The 26,439-nt window shown below is 44.0% G+C and overlaps 1 protein-coding gene across 4 annotated transcripts in view; it reads left to right on the top strand.

The window, feature by feature from the left end:
* Positions 1-2,380: 2,380 nt before the first annotated feature.
* mmp28 (matrix metallopeptidase 28) overlaps positions 2,381-26,439 on the top strand; it is an 85,606-nt gene continuing 61,547 nt past the window's right edge. Inside the window, exon 1 of one of the 4 annotated variants that reach the window (XM_059972985.1) lies at positions 2,381-3,115. In XM_059972985.1, coding sequence (XP_059828968.1) covers positions 2,969-3,115 — 147 coding nt within the window. In that variant the 5' untranslated portion in view covers positions 2,381-2,968. Of the gene's footprint in view, positions 3,116-3,602; positions 3,989-4,014; positions 4,259-26,439 lie in introns of those variants that run through there. The other 3 variants (XM_059972982.1, XM_059972983.1, XM_059972984.1) reach the window with 3 other exon arrangements.

Raw genomic sequence — 26,439 nt, 5'->3', positions numbered from 1 at the left:
CAGGAATGGTGTTTTTAATGTGTCATCACTTCATGAAGATTGGTGTTAGTTCCAGTGGCTGGTAATCGCTTAATTCTGAAGGTTTAGAGTTATTTGGTACAAGAGTGAAGTGTTGAGGATGACCGTGAAGGTGTGCATACTCTTTGAACACTCAGCCTGGGATGTTGTCTGACCCGGGTGTTGACTCTGCAGAGTCCTCGTGTTTGCTGTAGTTACAGACTGGCTGCTTGTGGTGGGGTTTGGTAGTAAGATTTCGTGGCTGGCGTTGAGTTGCATGCCTCGAAGCGTTTTAGCGATCGGTACAGTCTATGCTGTTTTCCTTGCGTAGTTAATGATGTCCTTGATGCCCTGGCACATACCCCGCCGGGGCTCGTTATCGGACAGGTGTTTGTTTTTTTGTGTGTGTATGCGTCCGCTGCCCGCTTGACGCCAAAGATAAGATTTCCCCAGCTGCTTTAAGTTGTTCTATCACTGGACTTGAAGGCAGCATCTCGGGCTTCTAGTAGGGAGCGCACTTCATTGTTCAGCCAGGGCTTCTTGAGGTACCAAAGTTATTTACACATTGGCCGCCACAGACCTCGAGGAATGTGCCAAAGCGTTGCAAATGCATTTCAATGCGCGTCGATGTGAGGCCGTTATGCCGTGTGGAAACTTAGAGCCATTGTGTGTGTTTGGAGGAAACGGTGGTGAAGGGACAGACATGTTGACATGTAATGGCCATCACGTCATGGTGGGTACAGAAACTTGATCATAATGTTAATGATGAATAAAGGGCAGTAGTCTATAACATAAAATATTGTTGGAAGTCAAGTCAGGCCACATCCCTGGAGGGGAATGAAGCCGAGACCCTTCATCAGTCCTAGAGTGAAGTGGCGTGGGGGACCTGACAGGATATTGTTCAAATCAAGTGATGAGGAGTGAATTAAGCTGGGAGGTGATAGCTGGAAGAGAGCATAAGCCATGGGAGCAGATTAGGCCATTTGCCCCATTTCATTATGGCTGATACATTTCCCTCTCGCCCCCAGTTTTTTGCTTTATCCCCCATCTTCCACGCCTTTACTAATGAAGAACCCATCAACCTCAGCCAGCAGTTCACCCAGTGACCTGGCTTCACAGCTGCTCGTGCCGACGAATTCCAATGATCCACTGCCCTCTGATCGTAGACTTCCTCTACCATAGGAAACATCCTTTCCACCTGCATTTTAGCTAGGCTTTTCAACAGTCGATCGGTCTCAAAAATTTTGCCCTCATCTAAATTCCACCGAGTAAAGGCCCAGGGCTTTTCATGCCCGGAGTCATTCTCGTGAACCTCCCCCGCACCCTCTTCAATGTCAGCACATCCTTAAATAAGGCGCACAAAATTACAAGCGTTTCACTAATGCCCCATAAAGCTTGAGAATTACGCATTTGCTTTTGTATTCCAGTTCTGGCGAAATGAATATTAACATTGTATATTCCCTTCCTCACCACCGACTCAACCTGCAAAGTAGTTTCCAGGAAATCCTGCGCGAGGTCTCCCAAGTCCCTTTGCATTAGGATTTTTGAACTGTCTCCCCGTTTTATTCCTAATTCCAAACTGTACGACCATACACTTCCCAATACTATTCCATTTGCACTATGTAAGACCTGCTTCCTCTACACTACCTGCCCCTCCACCTATCTTCGTATCGTCCGCAAATTTGGCCACAGGGCCCCGAGGTATCTGACAAAGCATAGTAAACCATGGAAGAAAGAAGGAGGGGCGACAAGAGGGGGGTGGATTTTGGGCAAATGAAAAGCGGTGAGAGGGGAGCCGGTATGGGAAATGGAAAGAGTAGTGGAGGTGGTGGGCGGGGTGAAATTAACGGATGTTAAAGAATCGGTGTTCATGCTATCAGGTTAGAGACTACACAAAACGCAATATGAGGTACGGCGCCTCGAACCCGAGTATGGCCTCATCGTGCCAGTAGAGGAGACCGTAAACCGACATGTCAGAATGGAAATAAGTCCAGTTGAAATGAGTGGCTACCAGGAAATACCCGCCTTCTGTGCTAGGAGCGAGAACAGTGAGGAGGGATGAGTGGACAAGGGAATAACGTGTCAACGAACCCCACGGAAAGTGTTGGGGGGGGGGGAGAGAAGAAGGATCTGGAAGTCTTTATATCCAGATAAGCGTTTAAAAAATGATAACATTTGGGTATAAATTCCCGAGTTAGACCCCAGCTGAAACCCTGCGAGGTGCTGGCGTGATAAGAATTCAATTACGCGGCAAGATGACATAAACTGGGGCGTACTTCCCAAACTCCAGAATATTACGGTACGAGACACATTACTGAGGGAACCTGGCTGGGCGGGAAGTAACTCCGCTCCTGCTTTTGAGGATCAAGAAGAATGGAAGGTCAGCCCGATCTTAAAGAAGTGAACTTCTCCACGCAGAACGAGGTGAAAATGTGAGACTAAATGAAGGCTTCAAATCTGTACCCGGGACTTTTGTTTACCAAAGACATTCAAGAATATGGCAGAAATGAGGAGTTGTGTACGCAATTCATACAGATACCATTTGAAGGCTCTCTACAGATTCGGGAAGATTAAATTATTCATTTTAATGTCATAATGTTTAATCTTTCGCCAACAAAAATCCACCAAACACTGAGCCATTGCCCTTTTAAGTGCAATCTGGGCGGGTTCTCGCCATCCCCGTTAGCCGGTGGGCTGATGGGTGGCGCTAATAACCACTGTTGGTTCATATTTGTTTCCTTATAGTTTCCCCGCAGCCAAACACAGCCCTGCCATTCCGAAGGCTCCCAGTCACTCCCCAAGGCAGTAAAAGGAAGGGCTGGATACCAGGTGACCGCAAAGAGTGTGGATGTTCAGAAGGCGTTTCTGTTGCTGTTCTTTCCCGTGGAAATGTCTGCACTGTCATCCCCTGAACTGAATCGTCTGGAGATAAATCGACTCCTTTGATTTCATTATTTACTTGGAGCACAGAATGAGTCCGAATACTTCGCTCCAGGGTTCCCCAACTCTGCAACTAGTTGGCGTCGTTTGTTTGTTGTTTACCTCTGCCCGGTGTGTGCCCGTGGTCCACAAACTCCACCCTATTCTGGACAGCGAAGGTCCACTAAAATCAACCGTGGTACGTACTCTCTCGCCAAGCCGAAAACTGTCTGTTTCTGTAAATCTGTTTCAAGTTATCTTTTTTAAAATCGCTGTCGCTGTTAATGCTAAAAATTCAGTTTGCTCTTGGGAGGGGAGGGGAATAAGCAATTGTCTTGGCTTATCAGCGCGGAAACTGTTCTCGGTAGAGATTTCGGGTTCTGTCCCAGGGCAAGAGCTCCTTGCGAGCTGTTTTGGTCAGTAACACTTCACCGGAATCGGCCGCAGAACTGATTGTAAGGCTCTCCTTTTGCTAATTCAGGCTGATTGTTTCCAATCTAATAAGAAATCCAAGTTTTTTGGTGATGCATGCACGCTGGCTTCCATAATGTCAGTGGAGATAAGTTCATTTAAGGGAGGTATTAATATCGTCGTCTAATACCTTACTTGGCAATAACCAACCTTTGAATCCTAGCGGGTGAATTATTTATCTTTCAAGTGTTGTGATGACGCTCTATCCTAGAGTATTTCAAATATCGCAACATTTTCATCGGTGGTACAGTGGGAACGTTCTGCTCCGTGGACGCTGGCAAAGGGCGGGAGGAGAGCAGCTGCGCAATAAATACAGTAAAGGACAAAATACTATTATAGAAAGCGGACGTTCGGCCCATCGCACATCTGGCCGCTCATTGAAAGAGTAATCTGATGGGTCCCACCCTGCAAATCTATTCCATTCAGTCAGAGCATCTGCCTTACTGTGGCATTTACTACGCCAGCGTTATTCCTCCGCCCACCGTTGGAAGTTCGCAGGTGTATGTCGCTGCGCCTGTGCTGGAAGCTGCGGAAGCCCTTTCCAATCAACAGTCAACTGGCTTGTATTGTCCTGCACACTCGGCCAAACAACACTGCGCTGGTAAGTGCCGGCCGAGACGCTGGGAGTCGGACAAGCGTCCGGGTGGAACCTGTGAGCTACGCTGTTCCGTAAGATCAGGCGGGTGCGGTACATACTCCTGCCCAGGTTTCCACCTCTGTCTCACCTCGAGTACAGTTATTCAAGCAAGCAGCGGAAAGGAAACTGTCCTGAGCTATCGGAATCCGCCTGGACAATCGTCTCAGACACTAAAGAACGTTATTTGTTAGACCAGGAGCACAAAAGATGTTAGCATACAATTTGGATGAAGTGGTAGGTTCTTAAATCATTAATTTGAAACAAAATTTTGTAACCATCTCCATTTGGTTGAGCCACTGCACCTAGTATGTGTGTGTGTTTTCCCCCAAGGAAAGCACAGTAAGGCCCAGAGGGAGACAACCGGGAAAACAGGGCAAAGTTCAGCACTAAAACGGAGGTGGGTAGAAGCGAAACTCAAGTACTTAAAACATTCTAGCAACACACAAAATGCTGGAGGAATGCAGCAGGCCGGGCAGCGTCTGTAGTTTCTCACCCCACAACCACTCCCTGACCTGTGAGTGTTTCCAACACTTCCTTTGATTTTTTTTCAGATTTCCAGCAATTGCAGTTTTTCGATTTTCGTTTACTTTACAATTTGTACTCTGTTATACAAAAAGATATGAATTTTCCTTCTCGTTTATGGTGGCAGAAAAAGGATATTTACATATTCCTATATGAATACAGTGCTCCTTCCTATCTCATTATCCCTAGGACAGCCCGAAACTCTTCCCACACTTTTGGGGTGATCCGAATATTTTCAGCATTTCCTGTATTTGTTTTAAATGGGAACCCCGCTGGGTTTCAAGCACTCGAGTAGTCGCAGTAGCTAAGGAAACGCGGCAGGAAGCCGCCATACATGATTAATTCATCACGAATTTGTACAATTAATCAGTTTGATTCTATCCCCAGCATCGTATCAATCTTCAGACAGAATGCATATCAGGAAAATCCGCGTTTTCCGGTAATTGTGGAGAGAGATTGTAGGTGTAGCTCTCTGGAAATCACATACAACTAAAACGTCTTTCAAAACCTTAGTCCTTGGTCGTTCCTTACTTCTAGCTGAGCAATCTGCATCAGCAGGGCAATGGGTTTGGCCCAGCAACACGCTTATAAGGGAGATATCGGAGACATACTCACGGGCTGTCCTGGAGCCGTGTCCCAGCGCTCTCTAATCCGTTTCCCCACTCTCACTCGTTCACGAAAACGATCTGCAAAGTGAATGCTGTGGATAAAAACCGCGCCACTGGCGCCCCGAGAGTGAAGTGAGTGAATCTCACAAGCGGCTTTTGAGCTGGTTGAGATGCTTTTTGCTCTGAAATTGCCTGGTATTGTACAGTCACTGTTAGTACACCAGACTAATGCTTTCCAGAGCCCTATTGTGGAAAAATAAAGTTGCCAAAACGGCAAGGTGGTAAGGCAGATAGTAACTCCTATTCAGTGTTTGCCTTCCGTGCAAGGAGGCCAATCAGCAGACATAGTGTGAATGTAGAAAGGAACAGATTATCTACTCCTGCTATCAGAACAACTGAAGTTTGAGTTTCTCTTATCGAAGTCTTGGCTTGTTCCTGTTGAATGTTAAAATCTAAAGGGCTAAAAGCAGCGGGCGATAAAGAAAAATGGTGGGTGGGTGGGGGGGGGCGTTCGGAGGTAAGGGGAGCAGCTGAGGGATTGCAGGCTTAATTTAGGAACTGAATTACATTATAAGCATTTGATCCTCGGTGCCTCATAATTGATTACATTGATCACATCATTACCTCATCTCTTGCTAACCCACTGTTCTCTTAGACTTTGATCAAAGCACCCTGTAGATGTTGAAAAGCAACATGACACTTCTGTATTTGGCAAATCATAAGAAATATGGACTGAAGAAATAGTTATTTCTGGGTCTGGCCCGCATATTATTGCCATTCACTACTCTGGTATAGTGTTAGCTAGTATGATTCCCATAATCACACAGTGACGCCATTCCTTTGAGCTAGGGTAGGGGCATTCAATCGGGTAAAGTTCAGAATCTGCCTTTTTTTTTTGAAAGGTCTTCACCAATTTTCTCTCACCCACCACCCAACTGAGATATCACTACCTCACTTTATCTACCTTCAGGCAGAGAGTCAGGTTTTCCCTGAGCTGTGATAATGTCATTGCAATCCTTGGGATTGGACTTAAACAATAGGCAATTGAGCGTGATCCTTAATCTATACCAAAATGGCAAAAGCAGACTAAATGGAGAAGTGTAGATTGTATAATGTGGAGTATCTGAAATATGGATTCATACCAGCATGAAGCAGCCAATGAGTCTCCCCCAAATCAGGCAATGAGGCCTTTCAGGCTCCTTGAACATTTGAAGAGAATATGCTCTGATAAAGCAAACAAAAACTTGGCTTATTTTCAGTCACTTTGTGAGAACTTTTAGAAACGGAAAACACTTCAAAACATGTTTGCCATCACTTCACCACAAAACAGTGATGGTTTGCGTGCTTCTTGCGACATTTCATTGCTAAGTCTGGAAAGCCCCATGCAAGTAGAGAAGAACTGATTCTGCCAGCAGTAATTAATGGTCTCAATTATTGACTATTTCAAGAGCTTTGTATTGAGAATGATGAACAGTTTGAATGCTTGCTGTTGCGCACACACAAGTCAGATAGCGCTCAGAACGAAACTGCCTGAGACACTTTCGTACACTTTTTGAAACAGATTAAATTCTTTGAAGACTTGAATACTTAATTTAGTAATCAACTCAAGAATATTAGGCTTGACCTTGCTTCTTTGTCAGAATTATTCACAAAGTTTAATGAAGTTAATCTTCAATTCTAAGGAAATTATGTGAATCTTATCAAAGTCAGATCAGTCCTCTCCACATTCCTGTCCAAGTTAATCCTATTTAAGTGCAACATTGGGCATTGCGGCCTTTTTCAATTTCCGAATCGCTCTGGGTTGGACGGAAAAGATGATGATCTTCACATATACTATGCTCACTTGGGTGTGTTACACAAAGACAAGTCAGAGAGATTTCAAGATCTTATCTTGATCCAAATTCCAGATTGCTTAATAAATCCATTCCTAAACATTTGTAATGAGAAATAAACAGGAAAGATGGAGAAAGAACTGATCTCTCTTAAAAAAAATAACTGAAGCTGAAGTTCAAAAAAATCATATCAAGGCTTATGGTTGCAGAAAGAAATCTCTGAATGCTATTCTGCACTGTGGATAAAGATCAAGGTGTTCTTTATTGCCGTTCCAACATCATATTTAGTGGAATGTAGTTTTAGTGCAGTTGCCCAACTTCCTTCAAAGCAGCAAAAACTGACTGCAAGTTACTCAATGTGGGGATCTGAGACTCCCGAATGACATTCAATCTGATATTGAGAAGCTGATATCACTGCACCAAATCCATCCATATCACTGAAAGGTGTAAAAAAACAATGAAGTAGTGAATAGCTGGTCTACTAATGTACGCTCTAAAATTGTTGATGAAAACTGTTACTGTAATTAAATAAAGAACTTTTATTTGTAGCTTTAAATATATTTGAATCATTTTTGTAGTTATCTTTTACTGCTTTGAACTTGCAGTTCCTATTTTCTTTCACTGTGCATCAAATTTATTTAGCCTTTCATGTAGTGATGGGAAAGGGAAAGGGGGCACTGGGATGTGGTCTGGGAGTGAAGGGGGCAGTAACCCAAAAATGTGAGAACCACTGGTCTAGAATGTTTAAGTTTGTTGGTGTTATCATGTCAGAGGATCTGTACTGGGACCAGCATGCAAGTATCATCACAACAAAAAGCCTCAACAGCGCAGAGATTTGCTTAGATTCGGCATGTTGGACAGACTTGTATTGATGCATGGTGGAGAGTGTCCTGATTGATTGCACCATGGCCCAGTATGGAAACACCCATGACCAGAACAGAAAGTGGTGGATACAACCCAGTCTATCACAGGACAAGCCCCCCCCCCCCCACCACTGAACACATCTACAGGGGGTGCTGGCACAAGAATGTAGCAACCACCTTCAAAGTCCCTACTGGTCAGGCCATACACTCTCCTCACAACTACCATTGGGCCTTGGGTCCCGCACAACCAGATCAGGAACAGTTATTACCCTACAACCAACAGGGTCCTGAAACAATGTGGATAACTTCATTCACTTCAACTCTGAACTGGTTTCACAACCTGTAGACTCACTTTCAAGGACTCCACAACTCATGTTCTTGATATTATTCATGTACTTATTTATATTTAAATCTCTGGTTTTCATAGATTTTTATTGTATTTCTTGATTTTCCTGTGAACTCCTGCAAGAAAATGAATCTCAATGTCATATAGTGTACGTCTCCATATATGTACTTTGACTATATGGACATTGACTTTGAGTATTTCCGTAGTAGGGTTGAATGTACAGTGTCTGTTGAACTCTGGCCCTTTGTTGGCTTCTTTGCCTCTGTGTTGTTAGATAGTTAATATACAGTCATGGATGAACCACACTACTGCCTTTTGTTCAAAAGGCTTTATATTCAAGGGTTCTTAACATTTTTTATGCCATGAACCTATACTATTAACCTAGGGTCTGTGCCCCTACATAGGGAACGTTTTAAGATATAGGAGAAGAATTAGGCTATTTGGCCCATCAAATCTGCTCCATATGCAATCATGGCTGACTCTTTATTAACCTTTTTTTTCATCTTCTCCTCATAACCCATAACCTTCTTATACAATAAAGGATCTATTAATCTGTCTTAAGTACACCCAATGACTTGATCTTCACAACCCTCTGTGGCAACAAATTCCACAGCTTCACCACCCTCTGATTGAAGAAATTCTTCCTTCTCTCAGTTTTTGAAGGTTTGTCCCTTTATTCTGAGAAGACCTGAAGAGCTTTGAACATACTTGAACATCTTAATGCTGAATAGCTTAACATGTGAGGAGTGTTTGAGTGTATTTGGGTCTATATGCACTCAGTGGAGTTCAGAAGGATGTGACCCCCAGAGACATCAAACACTCCTCATATGTTATGCTGGTCAGCATGAAGGATGTTCAAGTTGATTTCTTCAGACATTCGTATACATTCAATGTCCACATCACCGACTCCTCTCCAACCATAGGATTACAGAATGTGGTCATTATGAGCAAGGCCAGCATGCCTTGCTATAGTTAATTGTTTTAATCTGTTCCTTCCTGGATATCTATCATTCATTCCACTTTGCCTCTGTTTGGAGAAGATGGTTAAGGTCAACTATGTTGTGTGGCGGAAGCTATGTATGTGTGAGACCTTGCTGAGAGATGGAAGTGAACATAGTGGAATTTCACGGCAAGCTTCATAGTCCCCATTACTGAGACTAGCATCCTATGCCCTTGAAAAGGTGGTAGAGAGCTGAACCTGGTCCCATCAGTACTCCAACAATATCATTGGGAAGGGAGTTCCAGGATTTGGATTCAGCCACAAAACAGAATGGCAACATATTTCCCGGTGCTTCCTTTGCACCTGCTGTCTTTATCCTTCTTAGTGGTGGGGTTCATGGCTTTGGAGGTGCTGTCGGAGTAGCCTGGGCAATTAACTGCAGGGCATTTTGTAGATGGTATACACCGTATCTACCTGTGGTGAAGGGAATTAAAGTTCTGGTTTTTGGCCCTAAACAGTGCCATTTAGTGGGTGTACACAGTAAGCTGACTCGTCATATAAAACTCGTCCAGATCTAGTCGGTAGCACATTGCTAATTGTTGATCTAAGTCTGATCGGTGGGTCATGGTACTGCTGTAGTCCCATTTCTGTTTGAACTGGGGAAGTAGTTATCCCCTCAATACAATAAATTGTGACCACATTTATTTGCTTTTGCTTGCTGATGGATGCTATATTTTCTTCCTTTCTATTACACATGAGAAGCACCTCATTGATTTTAGACACCAGGAGACAAGGGTTAGCTTAAACACTGGGAATCTGGAGCAATTGCTGGAGAGACTGCAAGTCAGGGAGCATCTATGGAGGGAAAAGTTCCCCTTCTTTCCCTTGATTCTGTGATCCATTCCATCTTCCATCTTCTTCAACCCTTTGTCACTCTCACCTATCAACTACCACTTCCCCCTCCCCTCTTTCCTCACCTGCCTATCACCCCCCACTTACCTGGATCTACCTATCACTTGCCAGCTCTCATTCTACTCCCTCCCGCCACCTTGGTATGCTATCTTCCCTCTTTCTCTTTAATCCTGATGAGGGGTGGAAACATTAACTGTCCTTTGCCCTCTGTTCCTCTGACTCGCTCCAGCAGTTTGTGTATTGCTTTCACTGTCTGAAAGTGTTATTTTACTTAGAAATACAGTGTGGGATAAGACCTACTGGCCTAATGAACTGTGCTGCCCAGCAACCCACCTATTTAATCCTAGCCTAATCACATGACAATGACAGGTTAGCCTAATAATCAGTACTTCTTGGAACGATGGGAGGATGCCAGAATATCTGTCGGAACCTCTCGTGGTCATGGAGAGAATGCACAAACTATGATGCCCTGAACTGTGATGGTGTGGCACTAACATGGTAACGTGGTACCTGGTGTGGACGAATGACCAAGTTGGGTATGTGGGTGGATGCTTGAGTGAGATCAGGGTATGGTCCTTACTCCGAAGCTACACCCATCTCTTGTCTTTGCCCTACATAGCTCCAGATAATTCGTGGTGAGTTTCTGTGATGATTTTCCCTGTACCTCTCACTAATATCAGCTGAAGCATTTAAAACAAAATGTGTATGATCAGTTGAGGGTAAATGGGCAGGAGACTTGCCCATTCTGTAAGGTACAGCTATCAAATACCAGGCAATGATGTGCCCCAGGTAAAGTACAAAAGGCAGCTGATATCCCTGGCACTGCATTCCTTGGACTTCAAGGAAAGCAGGGAGAATATTTGGCTATTGAAGGGTTGGAGGAAGAGCTGTCATGTTCTGAAACATTTCCTGGCTGATTGCTATTCACAGTCAATTTGTACTGAAAAAGCCAATGCACAGCCCATTGCTCCTGAAGAGGAGAACACCCTCCACCAGGGGAAGCTCAGCAGGGCTTGCGGTTTTGGTGGCTAGGAGGTTGGCAGAATGCATTTTAAGTGCTGTTTTCCTGCACTCTTACAAAAATCTGTGCTCTATCTTGAAGTGGAGCTGCGTTATGTTTGCAACCACACCCAGATTAAATGCTGCCCCTCTGGGTCTCTATCTCATTTTGCTGCCTCTCTATGATGGAGTCATACACCACAGAAGGACAACCTACAGCCCACGGAGTTTGCCAACCATCCAGCATGCATTTACAGCAAATCCATTTTACCTTCTCCACGTTTCCCATCACTTCCCCCCAGATTCTACCTCTCAGCCACAGTGGCTAATTAACCTACACCCACGGGTCTTTCAAATATGGGAGGAAACCCTATGTGGTTACAGGGGAGAACTTGCAAACTCCACAGATGCAGCACCAGAGGTCAGAATTGAACCTAGATTGCTGGAGTTACGAATCAGCAGCTCTACCTGCTGCATCCACTGTGCCAGATTTGGGCTGGTAGAGTCTGAAAACCATTGTTGCTGACTGCATGCTGGACCTGTGCCTGAGCTCTTTCATTAGAGCCCTCCCGAGCTCCCAACGTTTGGAACTATCATGAACATAGGGAAAATTCTTCTTATCCCTTTGGACCTGCCCTTTATTCCTCATGATACTCATCCTCAGCAGCATTTTGCTGCCTATCCTTATACCCCATTAAAACTTAGAAATACTCAGAATGAATTCAATGCCACCTTGACGTTGCCTTTCCTAGAACTGATGAGAGGCTATGGGTTCAATGTGAACAAGCTCATTTGTACTATAAACCAAATGTACTGCCATACCACCAAAACACACTTTAACCTTCTTGAGAGGAAAATAGAGGTTTGCCAAAGGAATGATTTTAATGAGCAGATGAGTTAATTGGGTTAACATTTTGTTTGAGCTAGGGCATTACAAAAATCTGTTGCCTTTCCCAAACTGTCCTGGAAGTAGTTTTGCTGTTCCAATGGATTGTTACAGCTTGATTCTCTGTAATATTTAAGTGGTTGGCTCAATCTCTTCTATGGCCGTTTCCTTATTTACTTATTGAAATTCAGCTTGGAATAGGCACTTCTGGCCCTTCGAATCTCACTGCCCAATAATCACATGATCTAATCATTGGACAATTTACAATGACCAATTAACTTACCAACCAGTAGGTCTTCGGACTGTGGGAAGAAACCGGAGCACCCAGAGGAAACCCACGTGGTCACAGGACGAATGTACAGGCAGCGGTGGGAATTGAATGTGGACCACCTGTACTGTAAGATGTTGTGCCAATCACTAACTACACTACCATGCTATAATTGCTAATTGGTTTATTGTTGTCATGTGCATTGAAACACAATGAAAGACTTGCCAGTCAGACAGATAATTTCATACATAGTTTTAGTACATTGAAACAGTACCAAGAAGAAAAAGAAACCCCGAATGCAGAATATAGTGCTACAGTTGCTTTGGATTTCCAGCATCTGCAGTCTTTCTGGTGTTCGTGTTACAGCTGATATTGGTTTATTATTGTCACCTGTACCAAGACAGAGTGAAAAGCTTTGTTTTGCATGTCAATCATAAAACTTTTTAGCACATTAGTACAAGTGTAAAGTGACAACAGGATGTGGAATATACTGTTACAGTTATAGAGGGAGTGTAGTGAAGGTAGACACTATGGTGTAAGGGCTGGGATTAAGTAGATTGTAAGGTCAAGAGCCCATCATGTTGTTGTAGAGGTTCATTCGACAATCTAATAACAGTAAGATAGAAAATGTAACACACACAAAATGCTAGAGGAACTCAGCAAGTCAGGCAGCACCCGTAAAAATGAATAAACAGTCAAGATTTTGGGCTGTTTGTTCATTTCTATAGTTGCTGGTTGACCTTGAGTTCCTCCAGCATTTTGTGTGTTTTGCTTTGGATTTCCAGCATCTGCAGAATTTCAGACAGAAGTCACCCTTGGTGGTACATGTTTTCAGACTTTTGATTCTCCTGCCCTAAGGGAGAGGGTAGAAGAGAAAATGACTGGGGTGGGATGCTGCTTTACTGAGACAGAATGAAATGTAGACCTTTTCAGGGGAAATGCAATGTAGGTAGATAAACAAAGTGCAGGGCCATGGGGAGGTAACATTGTTAGCAATGTTAGAGTGGCATGGTTAGCACAACGCTTTACAGTAGGGGCTATCCGGGTTCAATTCCCGCTGCTACCTTTAAGGAGTTTCTATGTTCTTCCTGTGACCACGTGAGTTTCCTCCGGGTGCTTTGGTTTCCTCCCACAGTCAAAGACGTACCAGTTGGTAGGTTAATTGGTCTTTGTAATTTGTCCCATGATTAGGGTAGGATTAAATTGGGGGATTGGTGGGTGGCATGGCCTAAAGGTCCTTATTCTGCACTGTATTGTTATAAATAAATCAATACATCTTAGAACTGAGGTTTAAAAGGGCAGAATGATTCTAATGAATGTAACAAATAGATTTGCTGGGAGCTGCCTGCAAAAGGCCACCATCTTTGAGAGCGTTTTGAGGTTGTGGGAGAGGATCACTGATCCTCAAATGACAAGTGAGCATCGACAACATTCCAGAGGCTCACTCACTTTTTAATTGTACCTGCTTTTGCAAAATGAGCTCAAATACTCCTTTGTGAGGTTTTGATTGCATTTGGTGTGTGAATCAGGAAGGATGCACATACACTAAAAGGGCTGTGGACCCTCAGAAGATTTCTTAGATATTTCTTACTAAATTCTAAGGAAAAAGAAAAGCATCTTGTATGATAATTACCATCTGATATACCTTAGTCAGAAACTAATGCTTCAAGCAGGGGTTCTCAACCTTTCTGATGCCATGGTCCAATAACATTAAGCAAGAGGTACGTCGACGCCAGGTTGCGAACCCCTGGTTTAAAGGAATCAAGGAGTACACGAGGAAACAGAAACAGGGTGCTGAATTTGAATGATCTATCTTCTTCATATTGAATGGTAGAGAAGGCTCAAAGGCCAGATAGCCTACTCCTGTTCCTACTTTCTATGTTTCAATAGACATCACTGGCAGTGTTTACAGTGTGTCTGCGTGAACCATTGGAAACTCAGCCTCTCTAAAAGGTAATGCATGTGCTTCTCATTTCCTGCTGTCTGTTGTTGCCAGCAGCACCACCAGGGGGCAGCATTGAGGTCTCTGCATTGGAACATGCTCTCTCTCCCCTGACCACCTCACTCTGGGCAGCCGACACTTCAACCCTTCACCGCTGAATCTTCCACCTGCTCCGAACGACTGCGTTTAAATATTAAGTATGTTTTTGAAATATTTAATTTCAAACACAAGGGTAAACAAGTTCATGTTAATAACTGTGATAGGTAATCAATACTTTGATTGAGTTAGAAGCTGTACAATAATCCTCTGCATTGTGGGATTTTTAAAAATATAACTGGAGCAAATATGCAAAGTTTATAGTACTTAAGTCTCTGGAACTCCAGAATCTACATAGAGTTGCCAAAGCCAGTAATTACCAACCATTCATATTGGTTCAAACATCTCAGCTATTTTAATGACTATCTTTCTCAGGAATCAAACTCCTCCTTGTTATTTATGCTAGTTTGCACGTTACCTTGTTGTTTGATGCAATCATTTGTCTTTTGCAACTCTGAAATTTGCAGCATTACTCTCTCAACTGGTGCACTGTGGTCAGTACAGTGTGTCGCATCTCCAGCACCGAGTCTGGACCCTCAGCTCAGAAAGAGGGAAAGGAGGAGAGCAGTAGTGATAGGGGATTCGATAGTTATGGGGGCAGATAAGAGGTTCTGTGAGAGAGATTGAGAATCCCAGATGGTCTGTTGCCTCCCTGGTGCCAGGGTCCACGATATCTCAGATCGAGTTCTCGGTATCCTCAGGAGAGAGGGTAAGCAGCCAGATGTCGTGGTCCACATGGGGACCAATGACATGGATAGGAGTAGGGATGAGATCCTGAAGAAGGAATACAGGGTGTTAGGAAAGAAGTTAAAAAGCAGGACCTCAAGAGTGTTAATCTTCGGATTGCTGCCTGTGCCAGGATACAGAGAGGATAGGAACAGGAAGTTATAGCAGATGAATGCATGGCTGAGGAGTTGGTGCAGGGGGCAGGGGTTCAGATTTCTGGATCATTGGGATCTCTTCTGGAGAAGGTCTGACCTGTACAAAAAGGATGGGCTGCACCTGAACTGGAAAGGGACCAATATCCTGGCAGGCCAGTTTGCTAGAGCAGTTGGGGAGGGTTAAAACTAGTTTGGCAGGGGGGTGGGAATCAGAATGTGAGTGCAGAGATTAGGGTAGAAGGACCAGGGCATGGTGCTATCTGTTGGTGAGGAAGAATAGGCACGGGACAAAACATAAATGTAGCCAGTTAGAGGGGTTGAAATGCGTCTATTTCAATGCCAGGAGTATTAGGAATAACGTGGATGAACTTAGAGCATGGATCAGTTTGTGGAATACAATGTTGTAGCCATTACTGAAACTTGGCTGGAGGAAGGGCAGGATTGGCTGATGGGTTTCAGGTGTTTTAAAAGGAATAGGATGGGAGGTAGAAAAGGGGGGGGGGGGAGTAGCATTACTGGTCAGGGATAGTATCACGGCTATAGAAAGGGAGGATGCTGTAGAGGGAGTGTCCACTGAGTCGGTGTGGGTGGAAGTCAGAAATAGAAAAGGATCAATCACTGTGCTGGGAGTAGTCTATCGGCCCCCAAATAGCCCTCGGGACACTGAGGAGCAGATAAACAGGCAGATTTTAGAATGGAGCAGGAAATACTGGGTTGTAGTTATGGGTGATTTCAACTTCACTCATATTGACTGGCACCTCCTGACTGCAAGGGGGATAGATGGGGCTAAATTTGTCAGGTGTGTTCAAGAAGGATTTCTGACACAGTATGTGGACCGGCCGACGAGAGGAGAGGCCATACTGGATCTAGTTCTGGGTAATGAACCTGGTCAGGTGACAGATCTCCTGGTGGGGGAGCATTTCAGTGAGAGTGACCACAACTCCCTGCGCTTCAGCATAGCTATGGAAAAGGATAAAAACAGACAAAATGGGGAAGTATTTAACTGGGGAAGGGTTAACTATGAAGGGATGAGGCAGGAACTAGCGAGAGTAAATTGGAAACAGATATTCAAGGGTGAAAGCACAGAAGTAATGTGGAGGAAGTTTAGGGACCACTTGTGCTGGGTTCAGGATAGGTTTGTCCCACTGAGACAAGGAGAAAATGGTAGGAAAATGGAACCGTGGTTGATGAAACACGTGAGGCAACTTGTCAAGAGGAAGAAGGAAGCATATGTTAGATATAAGAAGCAGGAGGGGCTCATGAGAAATATAGGGTAGCCAGGAAGGAGCTTAAGAAATGACTTAGGAGGGCTCGAAGGGGGCATGAGAAGGCCATGGCATGTAGGATTAAGGAGAACCCCAAGGCAATCTATGCGTATGTGAAGAACAGATGGATGACAAGAATGAAGGTGGGGCTACTAAAGGATAAAGAGGGCAACATGTGCCTGGAGGCGGAGGAGGTTGGGGAGGTCCTAAATGAATACTTAGCTTCAGTATTCTCAAGTTTAAAGGACCTTGATCAAGGTGAGGTCGAAATAGAGCAGGTCTGTGTGCTGGACAATGTGGAGATTACAGAAGAAGTGTTGGATCTTCTTAAAAACATCAAGGTTGATAATACCCCAGGACGTGATATACCCCAAGTTGTTGTGGGAAGTGAGAGAAGAGATCACTGGAGCAGTAACTATGATCTTTGAATCCTCTTTGGCTGCAGGGGAGATGCCGGAGGATTGGAGAATGGCAAATGTAGTTCCCTTGTTTACAAAAGGTAATAGGGAGAATCCTGGGAACTATAGACTGGTGAATCTTACGTTGGTGGTCTGCAAACTATTGGAAAGGATCCTTAAGGATAGGATCTACAAAATACAGTCTACCTAAGGATAGTCAACATGGCTTTGTGAAGGGAAGGTTGTGCCTCACGAGCCTAATTGAGTTTTTTGAAGAGGTAACAAAAGAAATTGATAAGAATAGGGCGGTAGATGTTGTCTACGTGGATTTTAGCAAGGCATTTGACAAGGTCCCCCATGGGAGACTCATCCAGAAAGTCATGAGGCATGGGATGAGTGGAACCTTGGCTGTTTGGATAAAAATATTGATTTACAGGAAGAAAGCAGAGGGTAGTAGTGGAAGGAAAGTATTCTGCCTGGAGGTCGGTGACTAGTGGAGTGCCGCAGGGATCTGTCCTGGGACCCTGTTCTTTGTGAATTTTATAAATGACCTGGATGAAGAGGCGGAAGGACGGGTGAGTAAATTTGCGGATGACACAAAGATTGAGGAAGTTGTGGATGGAGCTGTAGATTGTCGAAGGTTACAAGAGCATATAGAAAGGATGCAGAGTTGGGCAGAAAAGTGGCAGATGGAGTTCAATCTGGATAAGTGTGAGGTGATGCATTTTGGAAGGACAAACCAGAAGGCTGAGGACAGGGTTAATGGCCGGTTACTGAAGAGTGTGGATGAACAGAGGGACCTTGGGGTTCAAATCCATACATCCCTCAAGGTCGCTGCTCAGGTTGATAGGGTAGCTAAGAAGGCCTACGGGATGCTAGGCTTTATTAACAGGGGGATTGAATTCAAGAGTAGAGAGGTCATGTTGCAACTCTACTAATCTCTGGTGAGACCGTACTTAGAGTACTGTGTTCAGTTCTGGTCACCTCATTATAGGAAGGATGTAGAAGCTATGGAGAGGATGCAGAGGAGATTTACCAGGATGTTGCCTGGATTGGAAAACAAGTCTTAGGAGGCAAAGTTAGCAGAGCTGGGACTTTTCTCTTTGGAGCGTAGAAGGATGAGACAGGACTTGATAGAGATCTACAAGATTATGAGAGGCATAGATAGGGTGGATAGTCAGTACCTGTTTCCCAGGGCACGAATAGCAAACACCAGAGGGCATATGTACAAAGTTAAGGGAGGAAAGTTTTAGGGGAGACATCAGGGGTAAGTTTTTTACACAGAGGGTTGCGGGTGCCTAGAATGACTTGCCAAGGATGGTGGTGGAGGCTAAAACATTAGGGGTATTAAAGAGCCTCGTGGATGGGCACATTGATGAAAGAAAAATAGAGGGATATGGGGTAGTGTGGGTTTAGTACTTCTTTTAAGGAATATATGGGTCGGCACGACATCGAGGGCTGAAAGGCCTGTACTGTGCTGTAGTATTCTAGAGTCTAGTGTCTGCCCCAGCTTAGCAGTCAAACCCTGCCTGACCTCATCATGATGCTGTTACTGACAGAGAGGTCAATGACACATTATTAAATGATGTCATTCAGCTGGGAAGGAGGGTAAGTGGCTTGAAACAGGCAGTGTAAGTCAAAAGATGTTATAGAGTCATAGAATCAGGTCCTTCAGCCCAGTGTGCTCATACTTGCCATCATGCCTGTCTATACTAATTCCATATCCCTCTATGCCTTCCTTTATCCAAGTCCCTGTTTGAATGCTTCCTAAATGTTGTTGTTGTACTTGCCTCCATCACCTCTGCTGGCAGCTCATTCCTGATAACAACCACTCTTAGTGTGAAAAGTTTACCTCTCAGGTCCACTTTAAACCTTCTCCCTCACATTTTTCACCAATGTCCTCTTGTTTCAGATGTCACTGACATGAGGAAACATGCCTAGGTATTTACCTATCTAAGCCTCTCAAAATGTTATAATTCCCTCTCATGTTGCCTCTTAGCCTGCTTTGCTTCAGTGGAAACAGCCCCAACCTCTTAAGGAAGTGTCTTCTTTACCCAGGTGAAGGGATGAAATTGGAACCATGTCACTGGAGATTTACCTACGTATCACTGCAGTTCTTTTCTGCGCCTTGTGACACGCTGGGTGGCAACCTTGCCATTTCTTTAGCATTTGTCTGTTCCTTTTAACAAGACTGAGTTGTTAGTTTGATGCTCAACCCGGCATGCAAGGAGCCGGCCGGACTCTCACCTTGGTCTGGTGCAGACGCCAGTACTCCACCGGCCGGCTGTGTATCACAGCACAAAAGGCCATTATACTGGCAATCCCATTTCATTGCCTCCTTATTTCATATGTTTCAGCACTCCTTTAAAACTGTTAAAATCCACCTGCATTCCCGAATAATTTAAAGTAGCCAGTTGAGGTGTCAGCAAGTTGGGGACGTGGCAGGAGACACACATTTTGGTGATGGGAAACTGTGTAATCTCCACACAGACAGCACAAGGTCAAAGATTCAAAGCACATTTATTAAGAATGTATAAGTTATACACCTCGAAATTTGCCTGCTTATGGGCAGCCACAAAGCAAGAAATTCAAATAACCCGATTTAAGAAAAAAGAGCAAAAACCACTGTGCAGAGAAAGAGGGAGGGAAAACACGTTGTGCAAGCAATCGAAGCGAGCTGAACACTGTGAGTCCCAGATCCGTTCTGGAGCAGCTGGAGTAGACCCAAACCAAGCCTCGGTTCCCACTTTTCATATCAGCGGATCTGCAACCGGATCAGTTCACAGCCGCGGAGAAAAGAATGAGCATTTCCAGGAGAGCGAGCGAAATCAGCCCGACCCTCATCTCCGATTTGGGCTTCTGGTCTGTCTGAGCTGACGTATAAATTGTCCAGGCACTGAGTAATGCCATGTTCTAGGACCTGGATCCCAGTGCCCCAATACGTCTGTGCCACCCAGCTCGAGGCCATTCTCGATCTCAGCAAAGCAGCCCAGCGCTTGGAGCGATTCAGCCTTGCACCCAGGTTAGGTGGACGGACATTGAAACTCTTCTGTATTAACTCCTCTCCAAACCGTTCGCTCCATCTCTGGTAGCGATATGAACTCCGTCTACGAATCCAGTCCCGTGACGAGTGCGGCAACTGCAATAATGCAATGGACAAACTATTTCTATTAAAAGTAACTGATGCAGCAAAAAGTCACTGCATACAGTTCACATTCAGTGATTTGAGGAAGTTTCCCAGTCCTTTAGTGTGGTACACAGCAAAAGACAGTTTGAAGGATGGACTTCTGTGCTTCCTAGAACATGCTAAAGCCTGTCCCAAGAATTATCAGCATTTTGATCATCAAACAGGTAGAGTAATTTTTACTCTCAGAAGTACATGATCAGTCCAACACCAATCATGTGTAAATCACAACATTTAGAGGTACCTCCTGTACCTAATAAAGTGACCAGTGAGTGCATGTTCATGGCTTTCTGCTGTTGTAGCCAACCCACTTCAAGATTCGACATGTTGTGTCTTCAGAGATGCTGTTCTGCACACCATTGTTATGAGGTGTGGTTGTTTGAGTTACTGTCGCCTTCCTGTCAGCTTGAATCAGTCTGGCTTTTTCCCTCTGACCTCTTTCATTGACAAGGCATTTTAAATCACAGAACCGTTGCTCACTGGAATTTTTTTGCTTCTCACACCATTCCCTGTAAACTCTAGAGACTGTAGTGTGTAAAAATCCCAGGAGATCAGCAGTTTCTGAGATAATCAAACCTCCCCATCTGGGATCAACAATCATTCTATGGTCAAAGTCAATTAGATCACATTTATTCCCCATTCTGATACTTGGTCTGAACAATAGACAATAGACGGTAGGGGCAGGAGCAGGCCATTCAGCCCTTCTAGCCAGCACCACCATTCACTGTGATCACAGCTGATCATACACAATCAGTACCCCGTTCCTGCCCTCTCCCCATATCCCTTGACCTATAAGAGCTCTATCTAACTCTCTCTTGAATGCATCCAGAGACTTGGCCTCCAGTGCCTTCTGGGGCAGAGCATTCCACATATCCATCACTCTCTAAGTGAAAAAGTTTTTCCGCATCTCTGTTCTAAATGGCCTACCCCTTATTCTTAAACTGTGGCCTCTAGTTCTGGACTCACCCATCAGCGGGAACATGCTTCCTGCCTCCAGTGTGTCCAATCCCTTAATAATCTTATATGTTTCAATCAGATCCCCTCTCATCCTTCTAAATTCCAGTGTATACAAGCCCAGTCACTCCAATCTTTCAACATTGTCTCTAACAACTGAACCTTTTGACCACGTCTGCATGCTTTTATACTTTGAGTTGCTGCCACATGATTAGCTCATTAGATATTTGCATTAGCAAGCAGGGGTATCTAATAAAGTGGTCACCCAGTGTTATCTGTTACAACTGAACTAATCTAACATTGTAGAGACCTGTCTGTTAACTACTAATACCCCGAAAATAGTTAGGGCATTGGGCATCTGCCATAATCAGCTAATTATTCTGCGTTTATCTTCAAGACGAGTGATTACACAGAAGCAAAAAGCATTTCACTTGCTGGGATTTTAAATTAGTCAGAAACAATATCGGCGTAGTCCAGATGTTTGGCAACTCTGATACAAAGTCGGAACTGAAGCTCTCATTGTTACAGGCAACGAAAGGGCACAGAGAGTCCACTATTACAGAACTGGTACTGTCAGCAAGTAGGAACTGAACATGGTGGAACTGGTACTCTCAGCTGTGGTCCTTTGCAGTGAATGAAGGCTGCATGCCAAGGGCGGCCCCTTTGCGCCTGTCCAACATTCGGGATATTAGTTATTTCTGCCAGCTACCTGCTCGCCGTCTGACAGTGCTTATCAGCTAGCTCGTGAAACAATGTCTCTTCGATGGATGCAAGAGCCAACTTTAATGAGTGTTACCTACTGCTAGGAATTCAAGAAGCAGTGATTTTCCCCATAGTTGACCTTCACAAGTCTGCCGTGTTCACTGCTATACCCAGTGGGCCAGGTTGGTGAGTCAGTGGGACAGTGGCTGACAATGATCCAACGCTGTCTTTTTCAAATTTGCCTCACCTAAGAGGCTTCTGCTGTTGAAGCATGTTCTACGTGATAAACATTAAATGGCCTGACCGTGTACACTGACCCTCTGACCTCAGTCACCTCATTCCAAGACTCTTCTCATACCGAGCCTACTGACAATTTAAATAATTGCAGTGGATCCCATCTTTCTCCCTCACACTGTCCTTCATGTTTCTTCCCTCCAGTTTTGCTTCCTCAGCATTGCGCCCATCCTCTCTCCTATCCTCCATCACTCTCTCTTTCACTTTCTCACTGTCCACTGTGGCTCCCTCCACACTCTCCTTCATGCTCTTAGGGTAGTGAACCAGATGCTTGGACAACGATTTAGGCGCCGGGCCAGATTGAAAAGGTCAGGGTGTTGGGGCCCGAATTGAGGGACAGACCAGTTCAGCTCACTGTATTGAACTAAGGGTCTCTCTTTGGACAGACGGAACCTCTTTGTGAACTTCAGTTCAAAATGCTATTTACTTGCGTTTATTGTTTTTTGTTGATTTTTCTCTGCACATTGGGTGTTTGATGGTCTTATTTAAAGGGGTTCTTTTAGGTTTGTTTGGTGTGAGGCTGCAAATTTTCAAGTTGCATATTGTATACATACTTTGATAATAAATGTATTTTGAACTTTAATTTAGCTTGCTCTGTTTTCATAGGCAGGGGTATTAACTATAAGAGTCGGCTGTAATGACGCCCTAAAATATTATGTGTAGTTTTATTCACCACAGCACGACAGAATGTGCAAAGTCAGCCAGCAATGAATGTCACAATGTATGTAAATACTGATGTGGTCTTCACAAGACGCGAGATTAGAAAGTGTCTCTGACACCCCTTACGTTCATCCACCTCACTCTATCAGCATCACAATTACATTTCTCGTAGCAGCTGTGCAGTTTGTAGAATTATCAAGCAAAGTGCTAAAAGTGGGTGGTTTCTGTCAAAGCTCCCCATACTCTGGGATATATAATCTATCAGCCAGCTGCATATTCTATCCTGTCCAGCTGTTGTTAATAAAGGTTTTGCCAGCTGTTAGATGTGGCTAATTCCCCTACGGACTTTCCCACACGAGCGGGGACAAAATGCTCTTCCTTTCAATCTGTGTTGCAGGTGAAAGGCTGAAAGACAACATATTTCATTGTTGTACATTCTTTGCCATCTTCATTAGACATGGGTTAAAGCCTCAAGGATCAGTTGATAAGCCAACGAGGCACGAGGTTTCTCACATGAGTTTAAAAGGGTCCCCTTGTACTTGCCCCTCCCACAAACCTCACAGCCCTCGTCAATGTTTCTTCGTCAGTTATCCAACCATTTAGATCATTCCAGTTTGAGAGAATTTGTTGAGCTACGAGTGGACTGATACCTGGCCTCATGCTGCATCAGTAATTACACTTTACAAAGGTCTCACTGGCTCCTTGGTACTTTGTGAAGATTTGGAAACCTCTGTATAAACGTGGACCTGTTTAAGAACAGGTACTGAAATATATGTCTCTATCAAAGGAGGCGTAAGGCACTCCTTCCCTCCGTTAGCCTGCAGGTCACTCTTGGGCAAGGTGTAGCACCTGCCTGGCCCCCCCGATTAGGATCACATGAAGCCACCGGAGCAGGTGGTGGGTGGTCGAATGAGCGGTTGGTGCACTTCACAATTTCTGCTTATGTGACCACTGACATCAAGCAGACAATCTCTGAGAGTAGTGATAATGGCTGGAGTCACTGTCTTGTAAAGACACTGCCCAGAAGAAGGCAAGCGCAAACCAGTTGTGTAGAAAACATTTCCAAAAATACCTATTAAATACCAATAAAAACATCCAAGTTACTGCAAATTGGAATGGGAATCAGGTTTACTACCACTGATATATGTTGTGAATTTCATTGTTTTACCACAGCATATTGTGCACAAGACAAATAATGAAATAGTGTTCATGGACTATTCAGAAATCTGACGGTGGAGGGGAAAAAGCTGTTCCTAAAAAGTTGAGTGTGGGTAATTCATTTATGCAGCACAGACTACTAAGACTAATTATATTAGGAAATGGGGGAATGCTCTGTCAACAGCTTAATCACTCTTATCAGTGTGGCAAATCAGTGAATTAAAAAGTTCCTGGTGTTTGGATTCTTTGGTAGTCAAAGTTCAAAAGTTCAAAGAATTTATTATCAAAGTACATATATGTTTCTATATAGAACCCTGAGATTTGTTTCCTTGCAGGCATACACAGTAAATTCAAGAAACACAATGGAATCAATGAAAGACCTCTCCCAACAGAACGGACAATGTGCAAATACCAGAGATAAAAAACATAATAAATAAGCAATAATTATTGAGAACATGAAATGAAAAGTTCTTGAAAGTGAGTCCATAGGTTGTGGGAGCAGTTCAGTGAGGGGGCAAGTGAAGTTATTCCCTCTGGTTCAAGAGCCTGATGCTTGAGGGGTAATAACTGTTCCTGAATCTGGTGGTGTGAGTTCTGAAGCACTTGTACCCTGTTCCTGATGGCAAAGGTGAGAAGAGAGCATGGCCTCTTGATGATGGATGTTGCTTTCCTGTGTAGATGTACTCTGGAGATTGGAAGTGTAGGTGCTTGTGTTAGCTGACATAATGGATACCCTAAGGAAGACCAGAGGATAGAAATCTCCATGATCCCTTGACTGTAAGGACCTGATGTGAAAAGAATTCACTCAGTCCCAGCCAGGGTTCTATGGCATGCAACTTGCCCATCTTTCAACAGAGCAGCTATTGGAGAGGGTAGTGTAGAAGCTGTGTAGGCCAAGCTTCCAGTGCAGTTGATATCTACCTCAGCATCAGCAACCAACATGTTGGGAAACAACAGAGATAAATCACTCTGTCCTCAGTTGCCGCACTGAGTTACGGACTGTCACAATAAAAACTAATTCCAATGGTTATCATTGCCATCGTCCTAACAAGTAAAATAAGGGAAGACGTGCATCTTTATATATCAGTGCAACACTTCTCTTGGACTAAGATGTCCAAAGGGACATTTGAATAGACAATCTTTAATGCTAGAAAGGAGTGTTTCCTGTCTAGACATTCCTAGGATCATTACAATGAGCATTGTGAATGTGATTCTTCAGGAAAAATCTAAATATAAATATTTGTGGTATTAAGAGATTTTTGGCAGAATATGCAGATCTCTGTTGAGTGAAACAAAGCATTTATTCAGCGAATAGGCTCCAAATAGGTAGAATACCACTGAGCCACATAATAGGTCCTTGATACAATATGCTTTATTATACAGCATAATACAAGCTCTCAAAGCTTTGTACTTACACGGCCCATTGTACATAAATAAATCATTTTATATGATTTATTATTTCATATAAACGTTCCAGTAGTATGCCGTACGCTTAGACATGGAGCCAATCAAAGCTTCTTGATTAGAATAAAACTGACCAATTGTTCTCTTGGTTCGCTCTCTTGCCCTTAAGGCTTTTATTGATTCAAAAAAATCAATGTTTTTGGCCCAGTTTTGTTTCTTTGCCTCCTAGCTCTGAATCTCTTGTTAGTTTCCCTCTTCTTCCACTCTTCAGCTTCACATTGGCACATTCCATGTAAAAGAACCTCATAGCTAATGTTTCTTGGTGTATAAAAGAGTTGATCTAGCAGTTTAGATGGCTGTATTTTGTGGGGTTGAAGGTGAATTTGCTTCTGATGGAGCTGAGCCTTGATGACCTCTATAGTCTTCTCACCAGAGGAAGACATTCTGATATCCCAATCAAGGCACCCCATCTTGTGTGCTGTTTTGGGGGAGCTGACCTTTCTTGCTGGCACTGCAGTGGGAATGCACGAATGAAAATGGATCACAGCTCATGCTGACTCCCTCAGGCTGCCGCTGGGCACGCTACAGCCACCAAGTTGCTCAACCTTTACTGTCCCACTTACCTGCCAACACCCGCTGCTGATCCAGGAAAAGCTTTTATTCTTGCATCTATTCCACTCCATACTCGAATCTCAAATGCTCAGGTAGTGAATGGTATGACAGTCAGCTCTGCATGCCAGGAAACTCAAAAAATATACTCTGCAGTAGATGACAGCTGGATCTAATGTTCCTCTATTAACTATATTGTTTGTCATTGAGGATTTATCTTCTCATACTGGTGACTTGTGGATTCTGCAGGGCAAGATCAGACATGTCCATGATGTCTGCAGAATAGACACCCACGCCAGCCGTTTGCCAAAGGTTAAACAGAGGCTACCAGGCAGCATGAGGATTGATGGAGGAGAGGAAAATCAGTGTTCCAAAGCTCATGATTCCAGTGTGGGAAAAATGCATAACATGGGCTGTCACTGTTTATTCAACCCATATTTGGCGATATTATGTTTCTCATTATAGGCAGCAAGCCAGGGTGAATTAGAGATGATTAGCATTTCAACCTGAGCCCAAAATTTTTCTTAAAGAAGTCGTAGGGTCAAGAAGGAAGTCCACTTCTGAGGAGTTATCCAGTGCCAAGGTTCAGCATCTGAACCAGGGTGGGAATAAGTGTGATAGCACCAGGGTCATGGAATAGAAAAGTGTCAGTACTTATCCTCTATAGGCTTGGATAAAGGCACACTTAGTTC

Source organism: Hypanus sabinus, chromosome 6 (assembly GCF_030144855.1).
Source record: "Hypanus sabinus isolate sHypSab1 chromosome 6, sHypSab1.hap1, whole genome shotgun sequence".
Classification (NCBI taxonomy): Eukaryota; Metazoa; Chordata; class Chondrichthyes; order Myliobatiformes; family Dasyatidae; genus Hypanus; species Hypanus sabinus.
Note: the sequence above shows the minus strand (reverse complement) of the source record. Positions and strands in the feature narration are given on the sequence as shown.